The sequence below is a fragment of the Poecilia latipinna genome, unplaced genomic scaffold, assembly GCF_001443285.1.
Source record: "Poecilia latipinna isolate Pla-1442-1.1 unplaced genomic scaffold, P_latipinna-1.0 Scaffold2753, whole genome shotgun sequence".
Lineage (NCBI taxonomy): Eukaryota > Metazoa > Chordata > Actinopteri > Cyprinodontiformes > Poeciliidae > Poecilia > Poecilia latipinna.
This window is the reverse complement of record NW_015115369.1, coordinates 40,476-64,117: the sequence shown is the minus strand read 5'-3', so window position 1 is coordinate 64,117 and position 23,642 is coordinate 40,476. Positions and strand designations below refer to the sequence as shown.

The 23,642-nt window shown below is 37.6% G+C and overlaps 1 protein-coding gene across 6 annotated transcripts in view; it reads left to right on the top strand.

The window, feature by feature from the left end:
- Positions 1-23,642, top strand: part of LOC106939026 (brain-specific angiogenesis inhibitor 1-like) — a 45,896-nt gene that overhangs the window by 11,725 nt on the left and 10,529 nt on the right. For 2 of the 6 annotated variants that reach the window (XM_015021275.1, XM_015021280.1), the window contains exons 7-11: positions 11,114-11,212; positions 19,148-19,319; positions 20,077-20,172; positions 20,260-20,299; positions 22,907-23,571. In XM_015021275.1, the coding sequence (XP_014876761.1) occupies positions 11,114-11,212; positions 19,148-19,319; positions 20,077-20,172; positions 20,260-20,299; positions 22,907-23,571 (1,072 nt within the window). Of the gene's footprint in view, positions 1-3,074; positions 3,135-11,113; positions 11,213-11,515; positions 11,606-19,147; positions 19,320-20,076; positions 20,173-20,259; positions 20,300-22,906; positions 23,572-23,642 lie in introns of all 6 variants that reach the window. The other 4 variants (XM_015021278.1, XM_015021281.1, XM_015021276.1 and 1 more) reach the window with 3 other exon arrangements.

Sequence of the window (23,642 nt, the reverse complement as noted above, 5' to 3'; positions counted from 1 at the left end):
CATTATTGATTTTAAAGCATTTTATTGCAACTCATCATAATCCCCAGACTTGGCAAAGCAGAAAATAATATACACTCCTGATCAAAATCTTAAGACCAGTCAAGAAATTGCAAGAATTTGCATTTTGCACTATTGGCTCTTAAGAAGGTTCTAAGTAGAGCTTCACAATGTTAAAAGAAAAAAAAATCAGTGCAAGAGACAAAAACTTTTGAGCAGGGAATTTTCTGAAAACTGCATTTACACTCAAACTTTTGATCAGCTGAAAAAATCATGTTTAAGACCATAGTCTTTAAAAGCCAAAAGCTGTGCAAAAATCTGGATTCCATGTCACTTCCTGTCAAGTCTTTACACTGTCAAGACCTCCTGATGGCAAAAGCAAAAAAGCTCACCGACTTTGAACGTGGTAGGATTGTTGAGCTGCACAAGCAAGGCCTCTCACAACGTGCCATCGCTGCTGAGGTTGGACGCAGTAAGAGTCATTTTGCATTTTTTAAATGATCCTGAGGGTTATGGAACAAAAAAGTCAAGTGGTAGACCCAAAAAAATTTCACCAGCTCTGAGCCGCAGGATCCGATTAGCTGTCTGTCAATACACTGGACGATCCTCTACCGAAATTAAGGCCATTACTGGTGCTGACTGCAGCCCAATAACCATCAGACGGCATCTGCGAGAGAAGGGCTTCAGAAACAAAAAAAATGTCTTTAAAGGCCACGTCTTCTTCAACGCCACAAAATTGCCTGTTTGGATTTTGCAAGGGTGCACCAAACATGGGACATTGAAAGGTGGAAGAAAGTTGTCTTCTCTGATGAGAAAAAATTTAACCTTGATAGTCGTTCCATCGTTACTGGCATGACAAGGAGATCCCACCTGAGATGTTTTCTACACAGCACAGTGGTGGGGCGCCATCATGATTTGGGGTGCATTTTCTTTCAATGGAACAATGGAGCTTCAGGTTGTGCAAGGCCGTCAAACAGCAGCTGGCTATGTGGAGATGTTGCAGCGGGCATCCCTCATGACTGATGGTCCTCGTCTGTGTGGTAATGATTGGGTTTTTCAACAGGACAATGCTGCAGTTCACAATGCCCGCCTGACAAAGGAGTTCTTCCAAGAGAATAACATCACTCTTTTGGACCATCCTGCATGTTCCCCGGATCTAAACCCAATTGAGAACATTTGGGGATGGATGGCAAGGGAAGTTTACAAAAATGGACATCAGTTCCAGACAGTGGATGCCCTTCGTGAAGCCATCTTCAACACTTGGAGCAACGTTCCCACTAGCCTCCTGGAAACACTGGCATCAAGCATGCCTAAACGATTGTTTGAAGTCATCAACAAGAATGGTGGAGCTACTCATTACTGAGTCCTTTTTTTTTGACACTTTGATTTCTGTTTTGGGGGGTTTTCGGGTTTTTTTGAACTATGGTCTTAAACTTTTGATCAACTGAAAAAATCATGTTTCAGTGTAAATGCAGTTTTCAATTAATTCCCCACTCAAAGTTTTTTGTCTCTTACGCTGATTTCTTCTTTTAACATTGTGAAGCTCTACTTAGAACCTTCTTAAGATCCAATAGTGAAAAAATGCAAATTCTTGCAATTTTTTGACTGGTCTTAAGATTTTGATTGGGAGTGTATAGTATAGTATAATAAAACTCATCAACCTCAGACTCATTTAACCTAAAGATTAGAAGCTTTTTAACAAAGCTTCTAATCTAATCGAATCTGTCGGTTTGAGTTTTTAAATTAAGCTGGCAGGATATCTGTGCAGGATATCTCTGGCATTATTAATTAATTATTTTATGAACAGCAGGTGGCAGCTCAATGTGTGACATGTCCTTGCAGGAGTATGACAGAAATGTTTTGTCACAGATGATTTTGATTCAAGTAAAGATCCTCATTATTAAATGCGATTAAGTCACCAACTGATGGAAGCTAACGTCCCTACCATCATCTAGGCTCATTGAGACTTCAGCTTGACTTCCACCACCTACTTAACTTGAAGATCACAAATGATCTGATCGTCAAGCTGGTTTTGTCCATCGTTTTGTGGATTTTGGTTGATAATGACCCAGCTATCTTTATAAGAATGTACCATTGATGGATCCAGAAGAAGATACTGGTTTGGAATCTCAGCTGGAGCCTTTGTGAGTGGAATTTCCATGTTTCCCGTCGATGAAGGGGTTGTCTCTGGGGACTCCGGCTTCCTCCCAGGATCCTAAAACATGCATTTTTGGCCAATTGACCTCTGATTTTCCCTTTACGTGGATGTGGGCATGCATGGCCTGTTGTGGGTATTTCTGTTTGGTTTGGGTGTGGTGGGTGATATCATCCTCTCATCCATGACAAATCCCACCATCCACCTTTAAAGATTCCTGGGGTTTAAAGTGTGGACAGGTATTTCATGTGTTTGGCTAACCACTAAATTTAGTATTCTAAATTGGATCAAGTCATAGCTGAACAATTTGTCATGCCATCATATTTGAGCACACTCACGAAAAAAGATGGTCTGCTTTTTTGGCAGCACTTTTCTTATGAGACTACTCAAAACACTTCTACGCTACAACTCTCGTCCACTTAGCTGAAAGCACAAATGTGCACACATTCATTGGTGTCTGATTATGTGCCTTAGTTCTTATGTGCCTTAACTCTACTTGGTGCCCAGGTTCTACATTCTCCCTTTAAGCTACCTCCACCCAAACTACTTGAGTCATGCTTCATGCCGACAGTTCTGTTGGTTATTACGGAAACATTCTCTGCATAATATAATATAATTTTTTTTTTTCATATTACACATGAAACTGAGCTCCAAATCACGTTGGACCTTTTTTTGAATTTGAAGGCTGCCTTAGTGGAATTTGTCGGTTATTTATTAGCACTCTCATGCACCCTGATCCCCTTTACTCTTCCGGCAGTTTTCCATCTCCATGAGCATTGTTGGTACATATGATTGTTTTTGTTTGTTTCTCTCTCTCTGAAAAGTACTTGCTTTCTCCGACGATCTCTCTGTTCACTGTATTCGTTCTGGTGTATGAGTTGTCATGTTTGAGTTTGCACAGAATCCCCTCTCTCTCACTCAGGGCTCTCCAATCAGGAACACATCAGTCTCAGAAGCCCCCTCCCATCTCATCAGTGATTGGGTAAAATTATCTGCCCATCTGACTTTCCTCTCTAAGGCTACCAGCCCTGCCAATTACCAAACAAGCTGATTCCTCTAGCAAGCATCAGTGATTGGCTCACTATTATTTCCTGCCTATACACCCCACTATTTCACTGGTCTTGCAGTTTTCCTGCCTCCTGCTAGCTGTCTAGAACCTAACACTGCCTATGCCTTAATGACGTCTCTAGTGCTTTTAGAGAAATGCTAACTTTTTCCTATCAATAAACTCACAGCAGTAGAGCAGTACAATTAATATTTTCTTTTCTATACAACTTTGGTTCAGAATGGTTGTGAATGAAATATTTCATGAGGTATCTGATGGTCTTATTTGATATATTGTAAATAAGAATGTCCCAGATATAAATCTGATACTGTTTTACTGGTCTGCATAGTTTTATGATATCTTGATTATTCACTTAATAGTGCTCCTTTGGTTGTCTTCTTTAAAAGAAGAAGATTGACACTTATGTTTAAATAGGTGTGCTGTAGTTTGGGTTTCATACATGTATAGTCACCTAATGAATTAATTTCTAAAAATATATTCAAGTACTAATTTGCCTCGCTATGGCTAATTTCATAGCTTTAGATGATCACCCAAGCTTGCAAAGTAAAATGTAATCTGAAGTATTACTTAAATGTTTAAGGATTAAACTGGCTTGTTGGGTCAGCAGTATAAAATGGAATCTAAATAAATCACACAATACTGTAGAACTTTATTAATAAGGCCAACCAAGTCTTACACAGCCATTCAGAACAGCTATAATGTGTCTGAGTGTCTGAGTTCATGCTTGAAAATTTTTCTATGTGTCAAAAATATTTGGAGATTTTTAAAATAAGTTCCAGAAAGGAGACTTTTTCCATCCAGTCATGTGAACATAAAGCCAAAATTATAGACATGTTTTTTTTTTTTATTCCACTACTAGAAGACCATCTCTTTCTTTCAGGTAAAAATCTTAGACAACCAAGAATTCAGCAAAATGGTATATAGTGCACCTGTTACATTTCTTGTTGCCCACGCAGCAGGGAGACTGGCTTCTTTACTTTTTGGTCAGAATGTTTCCAATGTCCTCAAAGGACTAAGTGCGTTATTAATTGATGGGTGGAGGTAGCTCCTACCAAAACCTTCAATGCATCACTATTTCAGATATGCTCCATAGCTTGAGGACGTAGTTTTACAGCAGACACACCGCTTTGTCACCAAGCGAGGAATATATTAGTTGCTTCATCGCTGGCATGTCCAGTTGGATTCAGAACCATTTCTACGAAGCCAGTCAAAAACGAGAGAGAGCAGAGTTGTACTTCCAGGTTAACATACTGTATGATTACTTGCAGCTATGGGTTAGCCATCCTGTTATCCAAGGGCTAAACATTGGCAGAAAAACAGTGCTAAGTGACTAGCTGTGCCCAGCTAACGCTCTGCTGATCAGCCACAGTCTCCTTGTATACTGTGTGATTCATTTCATCAGCTGGCTGTCTGTTCAACAGCTGGCTTTGGACCGTTATCCTTGTAGAAAACCATCTGTGATCTTCCTTAAGTTGTCCACCAATATTTTATCAATAAAAAATGGAGTCAAAAATGAAGGTACATTTCCCAACGCAAAAGTGATCAAGTTTGCACCACTGTTTTCAGAAGTTTTGTTTCGTATTATATATTGAAAGTATTCATATGTAGTGAAAATTATACCTTCATGATATACCTGATGAGAGCAGATGTCTGTTGAGACATCCATTCATGTATTTTCTTATTATAATGACCATGCTCATCATATTTGAGGACCACATTTCCAAGTTCAATCTGTTGTTTACTGTATAGTGTTAAAGACAAATTTATGTCTTTACCGAGGTTCATGATGTGAGAGATCAAAAACGAAACGAGTCATGCAGTTTAATCAACTAATTTGAATAAAATGCAAATGATATCTGTTGGAGATCAGACAGAAAAGATAATTCACAGTTATGTAGATTTTAGCCACACCTCGAGCTGCAAAACAAACTAATTCTGGAATTTTACCACCACATCTCCCTGCATAAATAATTATTTTGGGTTGCTTTTAACAGTTTCAGTTTTACGAATCATACTTCCTAATAAGGAGTTGCTACTTCTGAGATTTTGTCAGTCCAGTTAGCAAAATCTGAAACCTATATAATCTCTGGTACATAATATTCCATAACATATTAGACCTATGCACTCATATTACTACAGCAGCTCATACTCATTTAATTAATTTAAGCTTTAATACCTGCTAACATACTATTGTAAAAGATAATCCCATACAGTAATAAAAGACTGTATGGTCTTTTATTACTGTAAAAGACCATACAGTCTTTTACAGTAAAAGACCATGCAGTCTTTTACAGTAATAAAACTGTAAAAGACTGTAAATGCAGTACTACAAATGTACTGCATTTACAGCTAAATGCAGTAGAAATGCATTTAGCTGCATTTTTACTGTAGCTAAATGCAGTGGAAATGCATTTAGCTGCATTTCTACTGCAGCTAAATGCTGCAGTAGAAATGCAGCATTTAGCTTTTAATTTATTTAAATCAACTCAGGTAAAAAGTAACATATGTTGAAGACTGATGGATTATTCTCGAAACTCCTAATAGAAACCCAGTTCAGATTTACAAGCAGGTTATTAGCTGGGTAGTTTTCTTTGTACATGCAAACAGGAGGCACTGCAGGTGCAACTAATTAAATGTTATTGATAACAATGGTACAGTATTTATCTTCTCATGTTCAGTTAGTACACAACTTCTAATAGTCACATGTTTAATAGTCCTTTTCTCCAGTGTTGCTCCCTGGCAGTTTCTCAAACTAAGCACTCTGCACATGTAAAGTATGCAACGGTAATTACATGTCATGTTATAGAAAGTTATACTCTTTCAAATGAGTTCTATTTCTAATAGAATATTCTTGAGTTACGCTGAGTAATGTCTTAAATGTTTTTAAAAATTATTTTATGGTTCAACATTCTTCATACCTCTTTCAGATTCACATCTAAAATCAACTTTTTTACACCATGGTTTTTCTGACTGAAAGTAATCTTCACTTGTGGAAGTTGCCTAGCCAGAGACTTGAATAGCAGAGAAATTCTGTGATGAGGATGATTTCCAGGAGACTTTCCAACCATAAAAACTATCAATAGAATCATGCAGAAAGCTTCTTGAGAACTGAAAGAAGATACACTTTTCCATTGATCATTGACATGAGTATGAATGTATTTGACTTGCCTTTTTTTTTAGTACTGATTCACAACAAATGTTATCTTGACACTTTACAAAAAATCATTTCAATTCAATGGTGCATATATTCCAGTTGAAGGCGTCTTCATAAATGTTTACAACTGAAGTGTCATTTGGTAAATAATGACACCTTTATTTACCAAATGACAACCAGTCATAAACATTCATGAAGACTCCTTCATGTTCATAAGAAGGAGAAATGACACTGTTGATGACAGTGTCATTTCAGTCTTTGGTCTTTCGTTTTCAAACAGTACAGTAGCAGAGTAAATTGTTCAAATTAGTTTAAAAAGTTTCTACATAAGAAAACTAGCAAATTACATGGAGTAATTGACTCGCAGCATCCACTCCTCCGGGAGGAGAATGCAGTGACAACTGCTTGTGTTTTGTTGTTGCCTTTACATTAATCCCTCTGAACATGCATGTACCTGCAGTGGAGAAGAAAAAATCCCCTTTAACCGGAAGAAACCTCCAGCTTACCAGAACCTGGCTCAGTACAATCTTCCATGACCTACTGGAGGTTTGAGAAGACAGAGCAGACAGACAAAAAGAAACAGACAAACTGATGTATTATGTTTGATGTTCATTACAAGTAAAAAGTTAATAGCAGGAGAAGAACAATTAGTTAATGAGATAATTAGTGTATTATCTCAGTTGATGTCCTGCTCCTGAAACATACCACAGCCAATCAGAATGTCAGACCAGGTGTAGCTTCTTTGTTTCTTTTAGATAGAAAACAAAAAGTTAAGTTGAAATAACAGCAAATAATGCAAGTTGGAGAGTAGTAAAAGAAGAAAAAGTGGTCAATTTATCTTCCAATATACCAAGCCTATTGAAGAATAACTACAGATATAGCTCAGCATAGCCTAAGCCACTCTAATGCTAAGCATTAATAAAATATGCAATTTTAAGCCTAGTCTCAAAAGTAGACAGGGTGTCTGCCTCGTGGAGTAAAACTAGGAGCTGGTTCCACAGGAGAAGAGCCTGATGAATAAAAGAGCTATTGTATTGAGCTGGGAATCTCAATGTTACAGCCTGATTGCAATAATAAATCAAAATAGTGATCCTGACCTCAAATATGGAACAAAATGTTGTTAAAAATTAAACAATTTGTTTCATGTTTATTCTGTGGTATAGTGACCAGGCAAGCCTCAGTGAACTGTTAGTGAAGAATCAAACTCAGTGAAAGTCATTGAAGCCCTCCTCCTACCTACTGGGTGCACAGCGCTATCTACATCATGAGGTCAGCTCTCACTGTGAACATTGAAGTCAAAATCCATTACCAAGTTAAATATGAAAACAGATGTCCAGACAATAAAAGTATAACATGTTTCTTTCTCAACAAAAAACTTAAACACTTTCATCCACAAACTTTGTATTCATCTCTTATAGCAGCAAGTGATGTTTTTTTTAAGCTATCCTCCCATTTAGTTTAGTCTAACTTCTCTTTTATTGTCATGTTATGTGTATAGATAACACATACAGATATCTGTAATCCAAACAGATCTCTGTTTGGATTGTTAAATACTGTATCAAAGTAATCAGCTGTCATGTTTTATTAAATTTCAGCCAAACAGAGACTTTTTGCTGGTGTATTCTTCAGTCCAGAGAAACTGTTGCTTAAAAAACTCAAATAGTTTTTTAAAAGCAGTACCTCTAGTGTATGTTTAACAACTGACTTGTCCTTTTGCTAGAAATACTATTTCAATTATTATCAACCAATTATGATTTTTTTTTTTTTATCTCATCTTCCCATTGCAAAATATAGATTCCCTCAACTCTAATTGTTGTGTAGTGAAAGGCCATCTTGGAAGATATTAGTTTATTATCTATCAATGTTGGTCATTTTGTTGTCTGTACCAGTCCTACAGTGACATTATTGATATAGTTAGAGTTTGTAAAAGTGATGCCTCCTGATCATACTACAGGTCACATGATAGCTCATATATCTAGATGAGATCTATGTATATAGTCCAGACAACATCTCTCATCAGTGATCCTAAGTATTTCTGTTTCTTATATATTTTTTAACATGCCACTGTATTCTGACAGAGTAATATGAAACAAATAATCAGGCTTCTCTGCCTCTTTCTTGTGTTCCTACTGCAAATATGCTGCTACTGGTCAGAAACAATCAATCAGTCAGGAGGAGGGTCTATGTGCTGTCAATCATCCTTGTGTACATGCTGCTCACACCCTCCCCATTGCTTGCTACTGCCCTGCAAATTCTTCTGCCCAGCGGACCCTGTCACGAAAGCTAAAACTAGTTAGCATGGCCACCGATGACGTTGGTTTTCCTGGGATGGTAAATTGTTCCTCCTCCATTAGCACAGCTGCAGCAAACCGAGCAGAGTGTACACAAGTCTGACTAACAGTGCTAAAGCCTTCATCCTGTAAATAGTTGATGAATGATAAAAAAAATTAACAAGTCTTTAGTGGACAATTAAAGTTTCTCCTTTTTTTTCTTGAAGTCCTGCAGCAGTATTGTTATTATTATTATTGTATCACATTTGCCCTCCATGCAGCCTGTAATCAGCATTATCCTGAGTTGTGAGATTCTAAAAATATTTTACTGAAGAACAATTATATCTGCAAAATATTTTTGTTGATAGAAGTGGAATAATTTCAATTGACCTAGGAACTGTGTCTGATTTCACAGCCCTGTAAATAGAATGTTATTTTTAAATTAAATAATGTGAAATAATGTTTATGAATGTGGTGCTTGACAGGAGTCCCATCAGATCAGTGGACAGTGTACTTTAGCTTATGAAGCTAAAGAAGATAGGAGTGCCCACAGGCCTTAAAGCTCATCGGAGGGAAAGCGTCCTCCAGAGGAGCAGCAGGGGTCTAATTAAATATTGTTTGCATGTTTTCACTTACAGTAACTTGCGTTTTACATAAACATGTAAGAATTAATGACATTCTGCACATGTGATGGACTGATGACCGTGCCTATGCTCTTTATGTTTTAACGGTTAAAACATAAAGAGCATAGGCACGGTCATCAGGTTAAAATTGAACCTAATATAATTTTTAGTGGAAATCCATTTTTTCTTTTTCTCTGGTAGCTTACATTATAACTTACGGAGGCAACTGCCATCAGACTGGACCCCTGAAGTGACATGCTTTTGCAGGAGATGTGACATTACATAGTGCACTGATTATGGAGATAATATTGCTTGACAACGCAGCATGTGTGTAAAGTTGCAGTTGTTGAGCAGTCAGGCTCAACAACTGCACAATCGTCTGCTATGCTTTTGTCATCAAGTCTTTACATGATGTGACCTCTTTCCTCTTTACTAACTTTTGACTCTGTCACACATCAACAACAAAAAGTTGAATGTGATGTGGGATTATCAGTGAGACCGAGTCGCTCTGGAAATTTAGGGTCACAATTGGCAAATTCTCATATTTCCAGATTTTTCTGCTAATCATAACTTCATGTTATTTGTGGAAAGTCTGCCTATTTGCATATTTTTTCATAATCCATATATTCTAGATCCACAATGCAACTAGAATATTCAGAAGAAAATGAAGCTTGGGAAGCTGGAGTAATTGGCACGATGCTACTTGAAGCACTGCTGGCTGGCATTAGCAGTGAATGCAGGAGCTGTATTTATTTTTCTTGCCTCTGATTGACTGAACCCCCAACAGAGGAAATGAGAAAACCGTACATCATAAACTCATAGATTTTTATATGTTCCTCTAGTCTCTCGAGGCTGCCAAGGTTTACTTCATCAATCACACCAAGGCAGTTTTTATTGGTTTGCTGCCAAATTACATTAATGTGAAAATATGTTTGAAATTATTTATTTTTAAAATGTACCTGTTGAATTCAGCCTGCCATTTATTCATATTTTAGCAGTTTAATGGGTTTTATCAATACAGACCGGCCTTTGAATAATTTATGATTTTGATATGGCCCAAAATGAAAATGAGTTTGATATCTGCTGTAGATGTTAGCTTCTGCGGCAGTTCTAAGATGGTTTCCATCTGCGTGTATTAATGCATATTAGGGTATATTTGGCATTTGAACTATTAAAATGTTCAGTTCTAAGCCTTTTTTAAAGGGGTTCTCAAGTATTACTGGGGGTTTACTGTCTAAGCAGTTAACTTGGATTGTAGCTGGTTTTGCCAACAGTGCGAATGAAATCAGTTATTTTTTAAGCCTTAGGTTTAACGGAGGAAATGTGTAGTTTGTGATGAAGTAGACGAGCTGTCAGGATTATTTTGTGGTTTTTACTTTGGATGGGTTTATTGGAAGCCTTTGAATTAAAGTTTATCAAGCATACAACCAGAAGGTACATGCTGGATGAATTTATAATATATTACCAATATATTGGCTTCTTATAGAAAAAAAATCACATAATGTTTTATTTATTTATTTTTTTATTTTATGTTATTATTTTGGTAAAAAAATAAAAAATAAAAAAAAAAACATCCAGGATGGGCCATGACCTGTCCCACTTACCCTGTCCCTTTGAGTCTCACATCTAAACACACAGGACACAAAACCTCATGCAGGTCTGCAGCCCTGAGAGAGAGACTGTGCGAGAACACTGTGACTCAATGAGTGTGTGTGTGTAGGTGTGTGTGTGTGTGTGTGTCCGTAGTGTCCTGCGTGTACTCATTTGCGCACGTGTTTGTGTGAGTCTACGTGTAGGAGCATTTGTATCTGTTTGTGTATGTTACAGCGTGTTAATTTGACTTTGCAGTCAGATGACAGTGCCACTGTACAATATGACGCTCAAATGTGCCAAGTGCGGAGTTATCTCTTCGGCTGACGTTTCCACCACAGCTACCAGTAACGCCATGTTAGTCCCGCTAAATATTTTACCTTAACTCTTCTCACCTCTGTTCTCTCCTCTGCTGTATGCCGTTCTTTTTTCTCACTTGATTCGTTTTCTGTCTTTATCCTTCTGCCATTTTTTTCCCTCTCACAATACTCTTGCAGTCAGGCTGTTGATATGTTCCTCATACAAAAACTGTTAACTTAATTTTGTGATGTAATTGCCTATTCTTCTGTGTTAAATGATTGAATGAAAGTGTGTATGTGTGTGTGTGCGTGTGTGTGTGTGTGTGTGTGTGCGTGTGTGTTTGTGTGTTTGTCTCATAAGAGTCACAAAGCTGTCAATAAGGAGGCCATGTTTGCAGAGAGGCCAGCCACACACAGTAATTATTTGTGTGTGTGCGCCTTGCTGTGATCCGTAAGTGCCTCCATTGATCACTCTGTTATTTTGAACATAATTTTCCAATATTAGCTTTTCTGGCATAAAATCTTGTTTTGACTAGATGAGTTAGCTGTTTGGGTTTCCACTTCTATCTGAAGCATTCAGTGCTAGAAGCCACACATATCCCAAAATAGCAAAATTTGTCTCATGCGGCGTGCCTGAACAATTACAATGCATCATTTCACCTCATAGTTTGTATGCTGACATTCTGGCAACTCATAAACAACAAACTTTTTATTTTTGTCAAGTTAATGTGAATGTGCCAAATATCAACGTTCCAAGTTTTTTCAATGTAAATAAAAACTTAAAGTTAGAACAATCTCCAGATAAAGGCTGGTTCATACATCAATATAAAACCAACAGTCAAACGTTTGGACACCTTTTCAATAAAGTTTTATTTTGGCTTCCATTGTCCAGAAAAGCAACCATAAGTAAATATGTAAATAAAAATAAAATAAATATAAAAATAGTTCTGATTAATATTGTAAAACTGAGGAAAAGTTCACAAGTGTTCACATCTCTTGATGCAGGACTGTATCCCAAGTTGTGTGTTGAGCTTCAAAATGCAACTTGAAACAGAAGCAATAAATAAAGTAGTCAAATAATTGAACATTTTCATCAGCTGATGACCATTAGCACAAAAAATAAGGCAACGCAGAACTAAAAGTGTCAAACAACTCCAGAGTGAGTATCTCCAAAGTTCTTGGGATTTACCTAGACTTAAGTCCTTGTTTGCTGAATTACACTTTGGGTGGCAAATGTCTTTGAGTTCACCATTTCTTCACAGCTTGTGTGGCTCCACAAGCTTTGAGAAATTTCTTTAGTTCTTCTCGGATGGTGCCTGTGTTCTCGGGTCTGTCTCTGTTGTTTGCCTTCGCAATGTTTGAGTGACAATGATTAGCAAGTCGCAATACTTATCCTGTCAAACTAAATCTTTACATGCTTCATCAGTGGGAAGAAAAATAATCTTTTATTTATTAGTTGTGTACTTTTTCAAGTGTCAGGCATAAATTGCAGCTGACAGGACAATAGAGTTCCACCGGCACAGCTTGGCAAAGGGTGTCCCTTGGCAAGGGAGCTCCTGTTGTAGCACTACTGCCGCCTTTCCGATTATACAATCCATATCTAATCTTGTGTCTGTTACTTGTCACACTGCCAAGGTAATAAGCTGCTTTGCTTATTCCAAGGATGAACTTCTTGCATCCATTTGTATTAGGATTGAAGTCATTGGGAACAAGAACAGTCATGAAATGGAACCCTGCCTGACTCCTAAGATTGTACTGAAAAACTTTCTCATTCCACTCTGAAACCTTATGCAGTATTTTGTGTACATATTTCATTTATATACTTCTGGAGATATTAAATTGTTGAGATAAAATACCATATATTTAAAGTTGTATAATTTAAAACTTGTCCAATTTTTTTTTATTGATAACAGCTTTGCACACATTTTGTTAGTTCACAATACAAGAGAAGAAAACAGGTAATAGTGTATTCCCATATGTGGAAGCATCATTCACAAGTATCCCAATCCTTCTGTTCACTGATTGACCCAGTAGTAATTCTACCGTTGAAATCCAAGTGACTGGGAGAAAGCCCAGACTAGCTACAAAATGAGATTTTAATCAAGCAGAAAAGCTCAGCAAGGCAATGGTCAGGCTACTCTTTCATCAATCCTGTTGACGATAAAATCCTTTGTATCATGAAACAACATGACATTAAAATGTTTTTGGAGGAGGAGTTACATCATCAGTATTCCAATGCACATAGGAAGTGAATTATTAACAATAATCTTGAACGATTGGCAATTTAGTTTTTGTGTTTTAACAATATTGTTGTATAGTAAACTAAGTAGGAATTTTTACCGTAGACTATAATATATTTTTGACCAAAATGTACCATGGAATATAAATTTCAGTCAACACATAGATGTAAATCTGTAAAGCTGTATGTTCATATTTCCAGAGTGCAGGAAAACAAGTGCATGTGTTTTTGATTTTACAAATTAATTTGGCACCTGAGTAGGATCACACTGCTGACATTAGTGCTTATTAAATACAGAGGAAACAACTGATTATTGAAACATGTTGTTGCAAATGATATTGAAGAAACTAGGTTTGATCTACTTTGGTGAAACACTGCAGCAAATTATAGATGTTTGTTATTTTGAGACATATAGCAGCATAGGTGATATGCTGTTATATATCACAGCATATCTATGGTCTGTCAATTTTCCCCATGAGGTCTGATCAACTATATTCATAACATCTGTCATTGACTATCATGTTACTGTGTAACAGTGAAGTTGAAATAATTTTAACATCTTGCTTCCATCAACAAGTAGTGCAATAGCTGGTTAATTTGGTATATTATCTGGTTAATTTACACCATTGTTTTTCTCAGGAATTCAGTTTGTATTACATTTGCATACATGTTGCTTTTTTCTGAATCATGTGGGATCTCTTAAGTCCACTTCTTGAGGAACATTGTTTCTGATCCAGCAAACCAACACAGCTGGTGTAGGGAGTGGAGATAAATAGCTGACACCCAAACCAAACAAACTAGAGCTATATCACATTAGAACCTGAGAATTTCATTGAACTGACAATATATTCACTTTCTTTACAATACTATATCACATTATTACTATATATATTGACATTCATACAAAATAAATACATTGTAAAGACATAAAAAGTGTTGTTAAAATGTGTCATTTTAACACTTTTTACACTTTTTACAATGCATTTATTTTGTATGAATGTCATAATTTATTGTGCAGATTTCAAAAAGACATTTTGAGAACAATGTGTGTCATTACTCGAACCCCATCAGTTCCTCCATTTATACATATTAACATGGCTTCAGTTTGTCAATAAAGTAAACAATGCAACATTTGTCCATTTTCTCTTTGCTCAACCTTGAATAGTCAGTAAATGTCTCACAAAACTCTTCCCAACAACATAACCCACCTGAATTCAATGGGATTTAAAGAGTAATGACTCTGGAGTACATACAAAGTTATAAGTTGTTCATTTATCATTCCTTTTACCTTTGACAATATGGTTGTCAATATAAATCAACATAAAACCTGGATAAACTCATATCTTTGCATCAGTTGTTAAACTAATTCATTTACTTTGACTCCAGCCAACAACATTTTTCAATCTAATGTTATTTTAAAAAAAGCAATTTTGAGTCTTGTAGTTGTGATGACTCTTACATGATAAAATTTTATTTGTTTTTTAGCTACTTTTCCAAACATGTTGGTAGTTTCTGGTATGTGAGAGAAACTTTGAAAATTCCTAATATAAATTTGAACCTACAGATCACGTGTGTGTATGTGATACCATATTTAGAATCTTCATGTAAAGTGGGGAATTAGGTTATCTTTTAAAATCAAATTAAACAAATCAAACCCTAGATAAACTCCAGGTTTTTATTTTTACCCTATACCAGAGATTCCCAAACTGTGGGGCGTGCCCCCTAGGGGGTGCGCCATGCCATTGCAGGGGGGGCGCGGGAAGCCGTCTGGATGAAAAACAAAAATACATGAATACTGTATGCGCTGGGTTTTTACCTTAGAATGGCCGACTCTCTGTTATTCCTCTGTCAATTTGATACAGTAGGGTCTTCCGCACTTCCATATCTGTGTCCTCTGTCACTTTTATCAGCAGTTAAAACTGTTTAATCCGTTGTTAACATGTCATAACCTGTTTTTCCGAGCCGCCTTTAAACGCAACATGAGCGGTACAACGCTGGCCCTGGGTTTACATCTGTGCGGCAGTGAAGGAGACCTGCTGCTGCTGTGCAGAACTACGCAGGTGTGTTAGAATCATGGCAGCAAACCAGCAAAACGCAAAGAACATTTCAGTTTTTCCCCCAAACTAACCGACTGAGTTGAGTAATGCTGTTGGATGCAGGTAATGTTAACTAAAAGATGCCTAGCTAGCTAATATCAATACAGCACTTAAACCTTGTTAACAAGTAGCTTGTAAGCTACTGGTGTTGTCTATGTTCAGCTACGATTCATTTTGCCCCCTAGAAAGTTGATTCCCCTCCCCCTTGTTCGTCTGAAGCCGGGGCTGAGTATAACAGGAAGTCTCTAAGAATCTACCTCCCACCCCCTTCGCTCACACACATCATTCAACCAGACAGCTATTTGTAATCCATAGGGGGCGGGGGGCAGAAATAGTTTGTAAACCACTGGGGGGTCCCAGGAGAAAAAGTTTGGGAACCACTGCCCTAGACTAAGATGTATTTTTGACCAAACTTGACCATCAAACTAACTCATGTTAGTTTTGAAGTTAGTGAGGTTTAGTCACTGGTTTATCACCAGTTAATCACTGATTAAACTGAGATTCTTAACACCTATTGGGCATCATTTATCAAAAACTGGCTTAGATGCCAGTCCAGAGATCTTCATAGAGCCAGTTTCTTGTGTGATTTATTAAACTTTCCAAACAATATTTAATTCAGCAGCTGGAAGCAATTGTCTGTTGCATACCCCACCCAGATTTATCCATAGGACAAAAACTAGTTCAAAAGATTTCTCTTAAATTTCAAGGTGAAAGCATTGCAACAGAGGTTTAATGGCACACACAAAGACAAACCTGAAACAGGGTTTGTCAGATATGTTGTTAGTCCAAATCTTGTGTAAGATATGAGTATCTGCCATTCAAATGTTAGAAGTAAGGTCTTAGCATGATAACTCTCAGAGATCGATTCAAACCCAGATATCCAGCACGACACTGAGCTGAATTCCACGTTGTAACATGATGTTTTAACATGTTTGCTTTTCTCAGTGTTCCTCCCACTGATCCAGGACAAAGTCATCTCCCTTCAGTACCAATCACTGAGAGAGTACTTAAGTTTGAAAACAATATGTGCACTCCTTAAATACCGCATTGTGAAAAGCACCTGATCTGTGAAGGAGCCTATTGGAAAAGAACGAAGCTGAAACTCCTGGGTGCAATGCTGCCATTTGTTAGCTTCTGCAGCTGTGCCAAGAGGGTTTCCAGTGATGAATATAAGGTACACTTGGTGTTCAGCTTTTAAAATAGGCAGTTCTAAGCAGTTTTAGGGTGGATCTCAAGTTTTTCTGTATTTCAGGTATTTTTTGTAGATGGTTGTGGTCCCTAACCTCAGTGAATCCTGGAGATTGTATGAAATGCCAGTTATATATTTGTAAAGGTAATTTTATTTATATAGCACATTTTCAACAACAAAAACACAAGCAAAGTAAGGTCATGTCTTAATAAATAAAATTGACTTAATACACACTTCACATTTATACACTGCATAAAAATATATGCAGTCCAAATAACCCTTATTCACAAGACAGCTTGTTCATGATGTTCCAGTATTTAGTGTCTTGTGCAATAAACTAAGCCCACATTTAGATTTAGTTATCACAAACACCATCATACTTAAAAAATCTTAAAAAGACTAGTGAATTCTGCTTAAAAAGATTTATTATAGATGCTTAATTTATTTGTCCAGTTTTCTCCAACCTGCTAACAGAGGAATCCACAGTTTTAATTTGTATTTTTGAAATCTTCTATATCATTTAGGCTACTTAAATGTCAGAGCCTTATGGAGCCTTTAGACTTTCCTGCAGTCTGCCTCTTTTATCTTTGTTGTAAATTTTTAAAGAACAGGAAAAATACCTGATATACTTCACTATATCTTGCAATGGATGGGTAACCTGTCGAGGACGTACCACAATGATACGTACCAGCCCCTATGGAGCACTGCAAGGATAAGCAGGTGTGATGGATGGATGGATGGATGGATGGATGGATGGATGGATGGATGGATGGATGGATGGATGGATGGATGGATGGATGGATGGATGGATGGATGGATTAGCTAACAATAATGGTTTAACTAATAATTTTCCACTATAAGTTGATTTTCTTTGCCTCACTCCAAGTCCACACTGACATAAAATTGCTCACCTGACCTTTCATGACCGTTGTCCATGTCTACATTTATAAAACTTTTTTGTTTTGTATTCAACTTATAGAAGGTAAATTTAAAATCACTTTGGATGGGAAGGTGTGTCCAAACCTTTAGCTGTTGTTTATAAATTTATACATATATATATATATATATATATATATATATATATATATATATATATATATATATATATATATATATATATATATATATATATATATATATATATAGATAGATATATAGATATATAGATATATATATATATATATAAAATATTATTTCATAGTAGTCTGAACTTTTTCAGATGAGGATCTCATCACCTTAAAAGATTTGTATTGTAATATTGTGTTCTATGGGCTAAACCTGTTACATATAACAATAGCATTAAAAGTTGAGCTATTGCCATTAATAAATGAGGACAAAATTCACACAGTGCATACATCGTACTGTCCTCTTTTCTTTTTGTGTGCTCTTTATTCTTAAGTGTCATAAATTGGTGGCAGCTTTAAGTTTTGTTAGCTCACAAACTTCAATTGGTTAAGATTGTTTTGTTTTTTTTTCATTTATTTTTCCTTTAAACACTTTCCTTGGTTAACACTAGTGGGCAGCTAGTAAAATCATAGAAATGCTGCACAGAAAACATATAGACATGTGTAATTAGCTGTAATTGAAAATATATTGAATAAAGATAATGAATTTAACAGCCTAAGTCCAAACTGTCAGCTGATTAGAATAATATGAGCAGTTATTTGGAATATCAGGCCTTTTCCTCTCTAGTTTCCTTTGCTTTGCTATAGATTAATTAGAAAAATTCTGCTGTCACTGCATGTGCTACACTGTTAGCTGAGTATTTTTTCCACCTCTGGATATTATGTAATTAAAAGTGAAAGTGCTGATTATGCTCAGTTCATTTCAGAACACTTGCACTGAGAAGAGTTTATCTCTAATACTCTCATTAGAACAAATGGGATCAGCCAGAAACATAAATAAGCAGAGGAAGGCAGGAACAACACTTCCTCAGCTCAGACTCTCTTTCTCTCTGTCCTGCTCTGCCTTCTGTGTTTGTCTTTACATTCTGTTTCAGCCTCATTCCACATCTTTTATTTTGACCTCCACCCTCACCTTCACTCCTTCCCTCTCTTTCCTGTGGCACTAGATCCTATATGGTTTGACTAAATCATCTTAAATATACATGTATATGAGAGATGTAATTTAGAAACATATTTATTTATATACTTATATAGCACATGATGGATGATGTCGTAGTTAAAGAAATTAATATATTTCTGCATGGGTAAGAACTTCTATTTACAGCCTATAGTTACTGAAGAACAAAATATTGTTATTCAGATTATTTCCTGTTTTACTTTTGAAAAAGAGAGTAATCTTATTTATTTCAATATTTTTTTTGTTAGACTGTTCTTTGTGAAAGCAAACTAATCTTAACTACGTAATAAAATGTCAGTTGTACATTAGGTAGAAAACCTTTGTAGTCGTAGCTTCTGCTTTGCGTAGACGCCACAGCGTGACTGTAATTCTCTTCATGTCCTGCAGGGCGTCACTGTGGAGCTCCTGTGTGGTTTTGCCTCTCTTGGCCCTCACATGGATGTCTGCTGTCCTGGCCATCACTGACCGGCGTTCTGCCCTCTTCCAGATTCTTTTCGCTGTGTTTGATTCTCTGGAAGGTTTTGTTATCGTAATGGTTCACTGCATCCTGCGTAGAGAGGTACCCAACATGACCACCCACTGTAGTTAGTGGAAAATAGCTTCAGTTTGGCTTGATTTAAGCCAAATTGCTTACGGTATTGCTACCGTAATATGGGTGAAAGACGATATTACTGTATTTTGAGGCCTATCATCAATCTGATAACTGAACTGAACCACCAAACTAGCAGACTTCAGTTAGTGGGTTTAAGTGTATGTTCTTCATTAAAATTAATTGTTGAAACCACAGTAGCTTTAAAATGCAGTAACACACTATCTTTCATCAGTATTACATTAGTGTGATTCTTCAGCCAAATCAAATCTTGCTGCTTTTGTTTTTTATGTGCTGCAGTTCACTGAAGCGCTAGGCTAAAATTAGCATATTTATTCTGTTTTTATATGGCTTATTGATATTTCAGGATATAACATGTTATTGTAAGTTTTGTTCTGAGAAAATCTATAGAAGAAGTGTTTTCATGCTTCATAAACACCTGGAGAATGAATGACTAGTGCTTCAGCAGCACTCTCTACACTGATAGTTGTCTGGTTACAGAAGGTCACATGACACAGAAGGGCAGAAGGTTCATAGAGGTAAACTGCAAAAATTCCCCATTAAATCTGAACCTAAATAGTAGAATGTTTTGTTGTCTAAACTAGAAGGATTAGGTTGTCTGGTTTGATGTGACTCGGTTATTAAAATCCCCCTCCTGTCCCTCTGTATCTGTGCTGCTAGTATTTGTCCTGTTCTGAGTGACCTCTGCTCCCATGGTTCCCTGCAGGTTCAGGAAGCGGTCAAGTGTCGTGTTGTGGATCGGCAGGAAGACACTAATGGAGATTCAGGTGGATCTTTTCAAAATGGTCATGCGCAGCTCATGGTAAGCATCAGCCATCTTGTTTTTTTGTTCTTTCCGAGATGCAGTCTGACAGTCACAGTCAATACATGTGCTGTTTTCTATCCTCAGACTGACTTTGAAAAAGACGTAGATATGGCTTGCAGATCCGGTAAGTTTACTGTTTGATATGTTTAATTTGTCGTTTGTCTTTTATTCAGCTTTAGGAACAGCTGTTGCTGTGTGGCTCATCTGTCTGTTTTGACTGTTGCAGGTTCCTCTGTGTTGTTGGAACAGATGTGAAGCACTTGTGTCTAATAGTTATAATAACTTCCTTGTCTCGGGGAAGTGTTTCAACAAGAGATCCAGCTTGACTGCTGTGTGCCACAGTTAAATCATGGCGAATGGAAGTGGATTGGACATGTGCTGAGCAGTTAAATGAGTCTGAGTCTCTCCTAGTCTGCTGCTGTATAATGAAGTCCCTTCTGGCAGCACTGCATCAGATATGGGCTCTGCTCTTAAATCCGCTGGGAGTAGGAGTCTGATTTTGACGTTAGACAGGATATTAGGAGCAGCATCTGGAGCAGAAAAGCTACTGAGCTGCAGAGAAAACCTGATGGAAAAGTGACAAGAGACAAGATTGCTGTTTTTGTTTTTCTCTGGAGATGTGAAACAGGAAAAGGGACCACAGAGAGTGATCTTTGGAAAATTAGTTTGAAGCATTGTCTAAGGCATTTTAGCAACCTAAACGTTTTATGAAATACCCCATGTTGCAATATGCTAAGAATATTTTATGCTGCTTACTTAAAATCATATAGCCTGTAAAAGAACATTCCAACTACATTGTTTGGAGAAGGAGTAAGCAGCAGAAGATTTTAATAAAGTAAGGCTTTAATAACAGAAGAAAGAAACATTAAGCAAGGAGAGGCTGCTGGTCCAGAAAGTTCATCTTAAAGAAGAGCAGACAGAAGAAACAAATGAGAACTGGACTAAAACTACACTTTTTTAGTCCAGTTCTTTTTAGTCTAGATTTAAAGGAACTAAGTGTTTCAGCTGTTTTGCAGTTTTCTGGAAGTTTGTTCTAGATTTGTGATGGATAGAAGCTGAATGCTGCTTCTCGACATCTGCTCTGCATCACTGGAACCAGAATCTGAGAGGTCTGGAAGATTGATACAACAGCAGCAGTATTCATGTATTGTGCTGCTAAACCATTTGGTGATTTATAAACTAACAGAAGTATTTTAAAGTCTGTTGTTAGAGGGAACCAGTGGAAGGACTTCAGAACTGGTTGACTTGTTGATCACCTGGTGGTAACTCTTGAGGAGCTACTGAGATTCACAGCTCATCTTTGTTCACTGCATAAATTTGGCTGTTATTGAAAGAGTAAAAAGAGGAAAATCAAACTTCAAACTTTGATATAAAGTTTGCAGTTTGTTTCAAGCGTACTTTGATATAAAGTTTGCAGTTTGTTTCAAGCGTACTTTGATATAAAGTTTGCTGTTTGCCACAAGTTATGTAGGGAATACTGCAAATATGGAAGATCCTGCTCTCCTCAGATGGGAACAGAGTTGAACTGTTTCTTCTTAGATAGAAACTGCAATGTGTTAGAGAAAACTACCATACACATCACCTAGAATATAACGTCCAAATGGGAAAACATGGTGGTGGCAGTATTATGCTGTGGTGGTACTTTTCTTCAGCAGAAGCAGCTTTGCAGAGTTACTAGACCAAGTTCTGGACCTTTTAGAAGCTCTAGAGCAGTGGTTCTTAACCTTTTTTGAAGTACCGAACCCACCAGTTTCATATGCGCATTCACTGAACCCTTCTGCAGTGATAAATAAAATATTATTTTTTTCCCCAAAATTCAAGACATAGGGGTGACCCAACTAGAGTCTAGTTGGGTCACCCCAAGATCACTAAGTCTTCTTAAAAGGTAGAGTCTCTGAGAACAGTTCTTCAAAATATAGTCAGTGTTTTCAGCAAAGATGAGCTGACTGTCCAGGGATGACCCAAGGTATTTAAAATTTTCCACAGTTTCAACAGGTTGGCCATCGAGAGAAACTGGAACCACTTTAAGGTCTTGTTTAGATTATTTAATTACCTCTTCATTCTTAAGACAATGAAAAATTAATAATAAATAATAAAGACTTTGCCGTATTCTGATTTAGTAATGTAATTATATTAGTTGTGTTACCACCCCCCACGCCACTAGAGGCAGAACTAACCCCGAAAAGATGCGACTAAGGAGCAGATTTGGAAGTAAACCGAAAGCTACAATGAGCTTTGCTGAAGTAATTAAAGACACAAGTTTAAATCCATGCTGAGAGTGGAACTCCTTCAATCAGTTCTTCTCCGCAGCACTGATTAGCTAAGCAATTGTAACGTGATCCTCTGCAGCAAGTGATGGCAAAACGGGGCGTCATCATGACTTTACACACGTGGCAGAGGCTCCGCCGAACCCCTGAGACCGACTCAACGAACCCCTGGGGTTCGATCGAACCCAGGTTAAGAACCACTGCTCTAGAGAATCAAAACTGAGACAGAGCAGGACACAACCCATGGGAAAGTGTTGGAGTGGCCCAGTCAAAGCCCAAAGATGAACAAAACAATATTGATACACAATAATAAAGACTTGAACCACTTTATCTTTTGTATTTAATTAATGTAACATAAAATTTTATCTTTTAATTCTTTTGTTTTGGTGGAATGTGTTGAAGGTCTATTGATCGTTTAAGCGTTAGGTGGGTAAGTTTATCCTTCATCTCTGTTTGATCTCCAGGCACAGCGAAGCGCTCGTCTCTCCAGGGGGAAGACAAGGCTTCTGCCGGGACCCTCACCCTTCAGAAAGGATCCAACTTTAACACAATGCCAGCCAGCATGACCAAGGTTCACCTCCAGAATGTGGCTGACTACTCCAGCCACACCCTCTCTCTGCGCCGGGAGAAAGGTGCTGCTGCAAAGGGAATCAGCACCGAGTTCCCCGGTGCCAAATCCATCTACATCTGTGATGGCGAGCTCTTCAAGCAGCTGGACGGGGAACTTCCCCGAGGGAACGGGGAGGGCAGCAGCTCGGACAGCACTGGCAAAGGCCCGGGGTACGTCATCCTACCAGCTAACAACACAGGTACACAGAAGGCCGCCAAGGGGAAAGATGATCAGACCAGCAAGTATAACATCACCATGGAACAGCTCCCTCAGAGCAGGCTCATCCATCTGGCCAACTCTACTGCTGGAGAGCCAGTCCCTGGCTTTGGGCTCAAGAGCCTTCCTACTGACCAGGTCAGTGTGTCATGTACTGACAGAGACTCACCAGCTCACAATCTCCTCAACATGCCCAGAGACTCGCAGACAACAAGCAGCTTGGCAGATGCAGGCGACTCTGGCAACTCCGGGGTGATATCCAAGAGTGAAACCGTCTCCACACTGTCCATGAGCTCATTGGAGGTAAGACCACCAGACCTGCCTGGGTTTCAGATAGACTCAGAGAATAAACTTATTTCCACTTCCTGTAAGAC